The sequence below is a fragment of the Acartia tonsa genome, chromosome 6 (assembly GCF_053477335.1).
Source record: "Acartia tonsa isolate MP-2025a chromosome 6, ASM5347733v1, whole genome shotgun sequence".
NCBI classification, from domain to species: domain Eukaryota; kingdom Metazoa; phylum Arthropoda; class Copepoda; order Calanoida; family Acartiidae; genus Acartia; species Acartia tonsa.
The window spans coordinates 31590594-31602612 of NC_137265.1; the positions used below are offsets into that span (position 1 = coordinate 31590594).

Genomic DNA, 12019 nt, shown 5'->3' on the forward strand with positions numbered 1-12019 from the left:
TAATGACACTGTAAAAAATAAAAGTTGTGGATTTTTTTCAGTGAAAATGAGAGCCATTTTACTTTTTAGTTTTTTGCTTCATCAGGTAATTACCACAAATTAACCTTTCAAACAAAATTACAACCTTTGCAAAGGCTAAGCACATAAATTTGTAACATACTCTAAAGAACAATTAAGGCCACATGGGGTCTTATCATATGTATGTCCCTGGCTTAGTTACCTGTTGACAGATATGAAATATTGAAAAGAATTGTTGTTTTATATAAAACAATTAAATAATTCAAGATATTCAAATTCTATTGGACTCACCTGGACAAATATCTGGGCGCGCCTCTGATTATATCTGTAGTTGAGATTTGATTTGGCTGTAGTTTTCCGGTTTTTCATGCAAAATGCCCTTTGAGCACTGATGATTCCATCTTGGTTTTCAGTGCTCTACAGGGCATTTGATGTGAAAGGCCCGGTTTTCCATGTGTGTTATTTTAATCGAAGCCCAGTAAATGTATATTGTATACCTATAGGCACATGATATTAGAGGTATAGAGGAGACTTGCCTTGACTGTGGTTCTCCTTGTTTGTCAGCAGTACAATCAGCTGTTCCTGTCTGTATAGCTGCAGGATTTGAATATACTGAAGGTAAATATCAGGAGTACCTGTCTGTATAGCTGCAGGATTTGAATATACTTAAGGTAAATATCAGCTGTTCCTGTCTGCATAGCTGCAGGATTTGAATATACTGAAGGTAAATTTTAGCTGTTCCTGTCTGTATAGCTGCAGGATTTAAATATATTCTGAAGGTAAATATTAGTTGTACCTGTCTGCATAGCTGCAGGATTTGAATATGCTGAAGGTAAATATCAGCTGTACCTGTCTGTATAGCTGCAGGATTTGAATATACTGATTGTAAATATCTGCTGTACCTGTCTGTATAGCTGCAGGATTTGAATATACTGAAGGTAAATATCAGCTGTACCTGTCTGAATAGCTGCAGGATTTGAATATACTGAAGGTAAATATCAGCTGTACCTGTCTGTATAGCTGCAGGATTTGAATATACTAAAGGTAAATATCAGCTGTTCCTGTCTGTATAGCTGCAGGATTTGAATATACTGAAGGTAAATATCAGCTGTTCCTGTCTGTATAGCTGCAGGATTTGAATATACTAAAGGTAAATATCAGCTGTTCCTGTCTGTATAGCTGCAGGATTTGGATATACTGAAAGCAAATATCAGATGTACCTGTCTCTATAAGTGCAGGATTTGAATATACTGAAGTTAAATATAAGCTATACCTGTCTCTATAGCTGCAGAATTTCAATATACTGAAGGTAAATATCATCTGTATCTGTCTGTATAGCTACAGGATTTGAATATATATATTTGAATATTTGAAGGTAAATAACGTTACATAAAGACAGAGAAAGGACAGGCTTTATTGTTTCAAAGACATTCTTTGACTGCATTTGTCAACAAATCACTTCACTTCATAATTTTAATCAATTTATTCATGTCTAATAAGTCAACCAACAATTAAATAATAGTTATTTCTCGCATCGTATTATAAACGACTTTTTGCGGATATAGAATATACAATTATGAGATTAAAACTGGTTTTAATCTTATGATTGTACATTTTTATATTCGTAGAAAGCTGGATATAATACGTTGCTAGACATAGTTTTTTTCGTATGGATGAGAACGGGTTCCTATCCACCGGATTCGAATGAATACGAGTAAAGTTATTCTTTTGTCACTTGCTCTGTGGTTATGATGAAAAAGGACATTGTCTAGCTATAGAGGGTCTTCAGTGCTATATTTACCAATTTATTTACTTTTAGCTTTAATTGGATGTGTAACGAAAGTGTTGTCCTTGTTGGGTCCCTGCAAAGATTGTCTCCGAAGTCTGGTGTGCTGTGTTACTGATAGCTGTAGGTATACAATTTATGGAGGATTTTAATACAAAGTATGACAATGTCTGTACGTCTGTTGCCTGTCTGTTTGTCTATTCAAAATAAAGCTCATAAGATGTCACGATCGATTTGGCTCTAAGGTTCAAAGCTATTTTTCTTCGGGACATGACACCCTCCTAACACCCCACCCCCAATAATTTTGTCTTAATGATGATTATTTCTTGAATTTTCTGTAGCTGTGATCATCTATTTAGATTAAAAGCTTTATCTTGTTCCAGTACGTACCATTGACAGTTTATTTTAAGTTTCTATAACTACTAGCAGCTACGCCCAAGAACCCTCTAGGGAGAATAAAAGTGGAAGGAAGGCAGCCCATTCCCCCATTTTCAATTTTGGTTTGAAAAATAAAAAAAAGATAGGGGGTCATTTTATATTTGTACGGAGGAACCATCCCTCAAAACAGTTGAAAGCCTTCCTTGGACCTATAAGAAGCTTCACTATAAAGGAAAACCATATCGGTTCAGCGGTTTACTAGATCCTTCGCTACGGACAAAAAAGCTTACTACTTTATTTAAAACTAGCGGATGCGTCAATAGCATCTAGAGACTCTGTATTTCAAGGGGTTTAGGGCAAAAAATAACCATAAACCATCCCAGGGCTAAATTCTAAATATTAAATAGCCTAAAACTATTCCTGGACCTATTTGTATCTTCTGTTAAAAGGAAAACTAAATCAGTTCAGTAGTTATTGAAATCGTAAGCATCAGACAAAAAAACTTACTACTTTATATAATAGGATGATAGCCAAAACAAAAGTAATATTAGAAATAATACATTTTTTCCCAATAGTGAATCAAATTTAGTTTCTGTAGCTGTGATTGTAACCACCTGTTGAGATTTGAAGCTCCTGTATACTCTCCAGCTGTACAACAACATTCATGGCTCTTCAATGGAGAGGTAATACCCAGGGAGGGAGGGTACATTGGGCTGTTTATTACACTAGTCCCAAAAGTTATATAGTAACCAAGGACGTCCAATTGGGGGTGGGGTAATGGGATGATTACCCCCCTCCTCCAATTTTTTAAACTTTGTTTGAACTTTTAACCCTCCCCCTCCAAAATTTTTTTTTTAAAAGCTAGGACGCCCTTGATAGTAACGTTTACTTATTCGTCAGCTTAACAACCTTGGAGACCTTTATTGAGTTTTAATTTGTGTAGAATGACTTCTATGGGGTCCTAACGATTGACCCGATTAAGAGAGAAAATGAAACATTTTATCATTATTAACGTAATACTTTAGATACGCATATAGATTAGTTTTTTACTGATTTATTGAGCTTGAACAATTAAAATTATGTTCCCGGCACTAAACGAATGCTCATTATCACAGATATATTGATAATCTAAGGTTGTTTAAATTTTACTACGAAAATCTCTGAAAAAAGATGAAATTATTAAATAAAATATGCTCGTAAAAATTATAACAACCATTTAAAAGTACATTAAAATTAATATTAACGTAAATCACACAAACAATTATATGAACCTCTCACAACCAAAAAACGTGCTAAACTGAATAAGTTAGCTGACTCATAGTAACAATGATGCAATATTTGAACAATAACGAACGCGGCATTACCAATAAACTGCGCTTCAAATGTCGTCGTTGTTCTAAGAATAAAATATTGTCTGTAGTTTGAAGCGAAATCATTATAAGTTTTACAACATTCCCGCCAAGGGAAGAGCTCCAAACCAGCTTCTGCAACAATTAGAAAACAGAAACTTCATACAATACTCAAATTGGAACTTGAATTTCACCACCTTGAGGTATTAAACCAGGACTTAACAACAATCACATAGAATTAAGGTATGTAACCAGAACTAATGGAGTTCTCATTAGGTGTGCATTAAAGGAACAAATACAACCCACCTTTAAACTGTTTTTAACCTATTTTTAAAACATATATCAAAAATATACTATGACACCAGTAGAATTAAACTGCAGAGCCTAAATTTGAATTAAGTCCCCAATAAACTTTTTTGAGGGGATTTAAAAATTAATTTTACTGTTGCCGTGGTCATTTTTGATCATAGCAAAAGGTCTTTTTTTATTTGGGTAAAATTCGTAGCTTTTAGAGTGTTTTGCTTCATATATATAGTATTCTGGTATAGAGTAAAATTAGGCCTTTTGATTTCATCTAAATTAATTCATTAAAAACTTAATTCTTTACAATATATCAATGAATTAACTTTATCGTGCTTGTTTTCCATCACTTATTTAAAACACAAAAAAATTGGCTGTAAAGGGTTAAATAGTGAAAGATGACAACAAACGTTTACGCAATACAACAAATTTTTTTTTGTCACATATACAAATATGATAAAATATAAGATTATTCAAACTTATTTTTTTAAATATTTTTAAAAAGCATGTATCTTTTATGTGTATAGTTTTCATTCTTTTCATTTTAATTAAATAAAGATTATTTAACTACATTGGAAATAAGTCACTTTGTGAAAACACTCTTTTTTGAATTGTAAAAAACTGAAATGAAACAAGGCTTCTAATTGGTTCAGACTTCAGAATAATATGTTTTATTTTAATGTTAAATTTCTTCTTTATAAATTATTGTTTTAGAAAAAAATTAATTGCATCGAACAGAGTAGAGTTTTTATTATTGTATTGATATAATCTGAATCACATCAAATTGTTCTGTAAGAAACAATTTAACCCTAAACTAAAAAATGCTTTTGCTTCCATCAAAATGATCACAGCAACATATAAAATTGATTTTTAAATCCCCCAAAAAAAGTTTATTGGGGACTTAATTCAAATTTGGGCTCTGCAGTCTGATTCTACTGGTGTCATAGTATATTTTTGATATATGATAAAAAAATAGGTTAAAAACAGTTTAATAATGTCTTCTAGAGGAACTCTTGTGAGATCTTCTTCTTAGAACTTCCTCATTGCCATTCAGCTGATCTCTCAGATCCCTTGGGAACTTATTAGGATTCCTCTGGGATAACACATGTCTAGCATCATTGTGCTGCAATCTCTTTAGACCTCTAGTATAGTCTCTTACAATTCTATTACCAGAGGTAGAACTGGAAGGTGTAGGCTCTGTCTCATTATCCTTCTGTCTTTCCCCAACAGTAACAGACACATCTCTCAAAACTCTTAATTGCTTCATTTTCCTGAACTCTCTATTATTTAGAGCATCAGGATTATACCTCTTAAAAGTATTCATCCTAGACTTTCTCTCCAATGCCCATTGCCTATTTCTCTCAGTATTCTTACCAGGCATAGCTTCATACACAGATTGGGCTAAACCCACTCTGTCCTCAGATTCATAAAAAACCTTATCATTCAAGAAATTCATTCTTCTCTTGGGTAGAATCCCAGATACAGAATCCTCAATCCTCTTCAACTGTGCTCTGGTATTATCTTCTCTCTTTGTTAAGACCAGATCCAAAATTCTGACACATGTCTTCTTTTCTCTCAATCTGAGTAGGCAGCCTCTCATGTAATCATATGCTCTGATGTGCTGAACCCAAAATTCACCAGCTTCCTTAGTATCCAGAGTTGACAGTTTAGACAGAAGAGAGTAGATATTAGCCGGATCAAGTCTTCCCCATTCACACAATGCTGGAATGATTTCACGATCATTTTGAGGTCTAGGAGACTTAATCTCATTCTTCAAGGCAATATCCACTAGGGTTGGGCCGGATATCCGGTGTGGCCGGATATCCGGCCGGATATCCGGCCATTTTCAATATCCGGCCGGATACCGGATATTGAAACTATCCGGCCGGATATCCGGCTCTATAATTTTTTATACTTTACACCAAAAATCTCTGCTTTTTAAAATCTTAAATGGCTATAATTTTCTTATTATTGAAGCTAGAAGAACATTTTTTCTGAATAAGTTTAACTTTATGTAAATTTGTATAAGATTTTTGAAGAAATTTTTTTTTACTACTTTAATATCTGGTAATTTGGCCGGTTATCCGGCCGGATATCCGGTAATTTGGCCGGATAACCGGATATCCGGCGTTGGCCGGATATCCGGCCGGTTACCGGATATCCGGCATTTGAAATCAGCCGGATATCCGGTATCCGGTATCCGGCCAAAAAAGTATCCGGCCCAACCCTAATATCCACACTGAACTCATAAACAGAAGTTGAAAACTGGGGGCTTGGCTGAAGATCAATCTGTAGACATGGCTCACCAGAATCATCAATTACATATTCCCTCTTGAACAACAGATCATATCTATTGGTTAGCAAGTCTGGCCTTGGAGTTGGCTGTTCACACATAAAGTCAGGCAGGTGGACTCTCTCTAACACAGCAAACTGATTGAAAAATACATGTCTGGCATGATGCAGATATCTTTCACCACCACATTGGGGTACAGGAATATTAGAATACAAATCAGCTAGATTCTCAAGAAGAGGATTAAATCCAACTTTGATTGATCTCAGCAAATCTGCTCTAGTCTTGGCATCACATATTGCATCAGTGTCATCAATGCAAGTATTAATCAGAGCTTTAGCTACAAAATAAGAGAACCAACAGTTGAATGAATCCTGAGTCATTCTCAAGGAGTATAAAGTCAGATCAGGATCAGGAAAGAGATTTCTAATCAGGGTGCCCATCAGAACCTGGTAAATTTCAACCATACTTCTAAGCCTTGCTTCTAAGTAATACCAGATAAATAAAGGTTGCTCAGAACCAGCCCATGCCCATCTTTGATCCATGAATTCAATACCAACTGGAAAGGGACTTCCATTGCAGACTACAGACAGCGAGAAAATATCAAAGCTGTCCATTCTGCATCCTGCAGCAACAGCTAGACTTCCCAGGTCAAAGGCCTTGAAATTGATGCTAACTCCATAGAAATCTTCAAGAAAAGAGGTTAGCAATTTGACTTGATGATCTGCATTATCCATGTACACAACAGGCCTAGCTTTCAGGAACTCAAGAACTTTATTAGGCATGTCACTGAATGTAAAGGTAAATGATTGGCACTTCGGGACATACTGATCATTGGTATCCTCTGGTACCCTGTCCCAGGGAAATTTTATGGTAAGGGTGGTTGTGTAACCATCAGAAAAAGAGATTCCAACAGGTACTTCAACTAATGTTTTGTCATCAGCATTGACTTCAACAGTATGACACTCCTTCCCATCTTTCTTGGCTGACAGAAGATCAAAATAGGCTTGTCTTGGTATTTTCACTGTTTGAATGAAGCATGGAGCATTGAGTGTATGGAAAAATGATCTTGACTGAGCATTGAGTGCATTATTCAGCCTGGACAGTGCAGAGGACAACTGCCTCTTACTGTAATCACCCATCAGGATCAGCATATGAGTCATTTTGTCTGGTACTAGTTGTTTGTTCATAACAGGCTGATTCCATGATCTAGTGTAATATTGATCAGTGTAGAGTGAGGTATTTAGTGGTGAACCTCTAGGTAGGATATCAGAGATGTTCCAGTTATCTTTGATTTTCAGATGTTGCTCATAGATTCTTAAAGGAAGCATGCAAGAAATACCACGCTTTAACTGCTGAAAGACTGCCACAAGTAGACCAAATACCCCAAATTTGAAACCTTCAGCTTCTATAACAAAAAAGTTCTAGGCATTTTAAAATGACATTTTATGTACAATGGAAATTTTGAAAGAATTGCAAGGCTCATGTTGAAAACTTTAAAATTAAACTACGTGGCCTAGAAACAAAATTATAAGCTTATTTTTGTCATAAATTTAGGTTTCCAGTAACTAATTATATTTTTACAATAAAAATACCCATTTTTATAATCAAAATCATTAAAAAAAATTAAGTTTTACTTGCGTTGTACCGAATGTACTGTAGCCAATCAGAAGGCTGAATCAGCTTAACAACCAATCACAGCTAAGCTTGTATTAGTTTACCCCTTTGTTTCCGCTATGATTTTCGTTTAAAAATGCAATTTAAATTGAATTTTTTTCATAGATTTTGACTATGAAATGTGGTGTTTTTATTGTAAAAATGTAATCAGTTACAGGCAATCTAAGTTTCTGACAAAGATAAGGTTATAATTTTATGTCTAGGCAACGTAATTTAATATTGTTTTTTCTTTTATGAGCATTGGAAATCTTTCAAAAATTCCATTGTACATAAAATGCTATTTTGAAATGCCTAGAACTTTTTTGTTATTGAAGCTGAAGGCTTATAATTTGGGGTATTGGGTCTTCTTGTGGCAGTCTTTCAGCAGTTAAAGCATGTTATTTCTTGCAGGCGTCCTTTAAACAGGAGTATGCACTGGACTCCTCATTTACATCCTTAAAGATGTCAGACTCATCATAGAGTACATTTTCATATTTTTCTGATTTTTCAGAAAACAATTTTCTTTGATAGGATTCAGTCAGAAAAAGCTCTTCTCCACCTAAATCCTTTGGGTCTCTGCTTTTCAATCTTTCATCCAAATACTTTCGCTTTGAAATTGGATCTGGTGCAGACATTATAAATCTATTAAACAATCACATAATTATATTTAAAATAGAAATATTTGGTGTGCCGGGAATTAAACATAAAGTTAACTATCTATCTTAATGATAAAAACAATAAAATGAATTTTATTTACATAGTATAAAATATTTTTATAAAATTACACATTCAATAAGTGATTAAAAGATAGTAGAGATGAATAAATACAAAAAAAATATCCAGATTTACTTAACAGTATTGATACTTTGAAAGAATTCTTTAGAATTGAGGTTAAGATCTGTCACAGATGAAATAACACACACATCTCTTGGTGATCTCTCAACAAACCGGATAACACACTTCTTTCCAGAAGTGTTTGGATAGGAAATAAGGACTCCTCTTCCATCTTTGATGATATCTACAACCTTGCCTAACTTCCACTTCTCTAACTTATTATTGATGTTATCAAGAAATCGAAAAACAACAATATCCTCCATCTTCACTTCATCAGTATGGCTCATTTTGATAGGTTTAGGAATGAGATGGTGCATACGATCTAGAAGAAGTTGGTACCAATATGACTGAATAGATTCCAGGCGTTTTAAGAGATGAGTGGGGCATGATGATCCTGTCAGATTCATCGGTCCTTCAATGACTCTATTGTGTGATCTGCCAAGTTTAAATCGGTTTGGTGTGAGTATATCCCACCCAAAGTCAGCTGAATTAAATTGGTCAGCTCTTGCCAGGGGTATATCATCTATCTCTGATGCCATCTTGCTGAAGATTGTTTCCCATTGTATGGGGGTAAGAGCAATATCTGTGTTGATAGCTGATTTATTAAGCATGTCCCTGAGGGTTCTAATTTTTCTTTCAACTCTTCCTCTTTCCATATGGCTTTTAGAAGTGGATGGATTAACTTCTATGCCAAGGGACTCCCGCAACTGATGATTAGCATCACGCAAAGTGAATTCAACTTTATCCAAGCTTGTCAACTGTGTGCCCTGGTCAACAAATAGGCATGAGAGTACTCCATGTCTGCCAGAATGCCTTTCAAGGGCCATTACAACATCTTGGGTTTCTAATCCTTCTAGTACTAGGATACTAGTTGCAGATGACAAGAGACATACTATGACTAAAGCATAAATTTTAACTTCAGGTTGAGACCTTGTAGACCGAGAGTTTCTGAAAGGCTTTGATTTAAAGCCATATACTATGTCACACATAGAGTGGTAGAAAGCAGGTACTATTTGATATCTAGATTGAGGATGGTTACCCATTTCTAATTCAAGCGTTTTCTTCAACAGCATACGGCAGCGAGGGCAATTCCTGCGAACTTCTTGAATAATCCTCCTTGGATTATTGATGGGAAATACATACTTCATTAGCTCATTTAACGTGGCTTCATTTCCAGCATGCTTCCTGGTCTTGTGGTGAATTTCCATCAGCAATGAAAAGAACAAGTCAGAATCAGCTGATACAATAGGTAACACACCTTTAATCATATTTCCATCAAAAAATACTTTGAAGTTTAGGTCTTTCTGGATTACCTCGGCATCTGCTGGGATTCTTCCATGAGCGTAGAATATACCATCTCTCTCTTCGTAATCCTGCAATTTAACCTTATTTAGTTTTGACAGCAAGATACAAGTTTCAATACGGAGAAAATGATTAAAAGATTCAATGCTGAGAATCTTAAAGTACTCAAGAGGAACACCATTAGAAGCTGCTATAGCAGAGCACTTCTTACAATCCTGGGACTGATGGAGTCCCCTGCTCTGATGGGCTTTGTGTTTGACTGACCAGATGAAGTCAAGTACTTTAGTCATAATTCTTATTGATTTAGAGAATCCATTCTTAATTACATCAATAGGTGATGTAGAAACCCTGCCGGCTTTAGCAGCGAAAGAATGGAAATTGGTATTACATGAACATTCTAGACAATGTTGAACTACATTTGAGATGCCAAAGCATTGCTCTATTAGAATCTGGCCATTATGTTGAGGGCAACCACTACAATGCAATGAGGTAGGAAAAAATTGTAGTGAAGCAGAGGAAACTTGTGCTGAAGGAAGTGGAACTTCAGGAAAGCATTCCTCATTAAGAAGTTGGCTCTGTGTAGCAGAGAGTTGTATGTCCAGGAATGTAGTTTTAGGCAATGATTTCTTTGGCAACTTCATCCATGGATAACCTGATACCCACAAGGAACCACTTGAGAGGTCTGATGGCTTTAAAGAAGATGGTTTTGTTATCATGTCTGCTGGATTCAAAGAACCATCAATATGATATAAAGGTATAGATTCCTTTGTTCCTACAACTGCTTCAATTAACCTTCTGATTTCCATGACTCGATTCAGACAAAAGAGTCTAAGCCTCTTGTTTGTATTGTGGCACCAGGCCATAGCTATAGAACTATCTGTGAAGTAAAGAACTTCAGTGACTAAATCTCCAAGTGATAGCTTGATATCATAGGCAAGAGCTGCAGTGATTCTGATAGCCTCCAACTCGTTGCGAGGCACAGAGTTCTTCATCAATCTGCTCTTAGATGCCATTAGTTGACAGCTGTAATTACCATTTTCTAATTCTACTCCAGCATAAACAGCGCCACCGCCAGCAAATTCAGCTGCATCACTTATACATAGGAGTCTTATAGACTTAGGAGCAGTGTTTGCTGGAAAGAGATATCGGGGAATACTAAGACTAGGAATTTCTAGAAACTCTGCAAACCTATCTCTCCAATACTTTTGTAAATCTTGGGATAGCGGTTTGTCCCAATCCAGGCCTGAAAGAGCCTGACAGTCAAGCTTTAATTGAAGCTTGTATGGCTCCCACCATCCACTGGTGTCCCAAAACTCACAAACTCTTGAAATAACCATTCTTCTAGTAATCTCAGTTGATTCAAGAAGTAGGGATACATCAGCTGGATTTTGGACTGGAAATGGGTTTGGAGATTTAATTCCCCTCTTCTTAATGTTGAAGTTTAGCTCTGTGAAACCAGGAGAGAATGTGTCCTGAGACACGTTCCATTTGTAACCTAGGACTTTTAAGGAGTCCTCAAGCTCTGGGTGACCAGATAGAATCACAAATTTTGCAGAAAAGCCACCTGCTTCTAAGACTTTAAGGACTTGTTCAATTTGTTCTAGGCATTTTTCTTTTGTATGGTCTCCACCAATCATGTCATCCACATATGTGTCAAGGATGATGACAATGTAAGCCAAAGGATACTGGTCTTTGAGGAGTGTTGCAAGTTTTTCTAAAGCATATGTAGCCTGATTGGCACTGCTTGATACTCCATACCATGCTACTAGCATGACATACACATCAGGTGGTTTACTAGGGTCCAAGTCCCCAAATAAGAAAAGTTGATATCTATAAGAGCTTGGTTTTAAGTGGAGCCTATTGTAGAGCTTTGATATATCACTTGTCCAAATAAATTTCTTTGTCCTTGCCCGGTTAAGGATGTCCTGGATTTTCTTCATCTTGTTCTCACCCTTGGCTAGACATTCATTTAGTCCTGACATTGAAGGATCAACCACCAGTCGCACTGGTGTGCTGGCTGAATCTTTCAGGACATATCTCCATGGCATATAATGCCTAAATGCACCATTATTTATCAACTCCTGATGTTGTTGGGGGAGATCCTCC

General features: G+C 35.9%; 1 protein-coding gene across 2 annotated transcripts in view; it reads left to right on the top strand.

Annotated features, from left to right (window-relative positions):
* The window catches only part of LOC145322392 (uncharacterized), a 22820-nt gene continuing 10801 nt past the window's right edge, over positions 1-12019 (top strand). For both annotated transcript variants that reach the window (XM_080164380.1, XM_080164381.1), the window contains exons 1-4: positions 1-85; positions 522-636; positions 1838-1931; positions 2772-2865. In XM_080164380.1, the coding sequence (XP_080020506.1) occupies positions 47-85; positions 522-636; positions 1838-1931; positions 2772-2865 (342 nt within the window). In that variant the 5' untranslated portion in view covers positions 1-46. The remainder of the gene's footprint in view (positions 86-521; positions 637-1837; positions 1932-2771; positions 2866-12019) is intronic.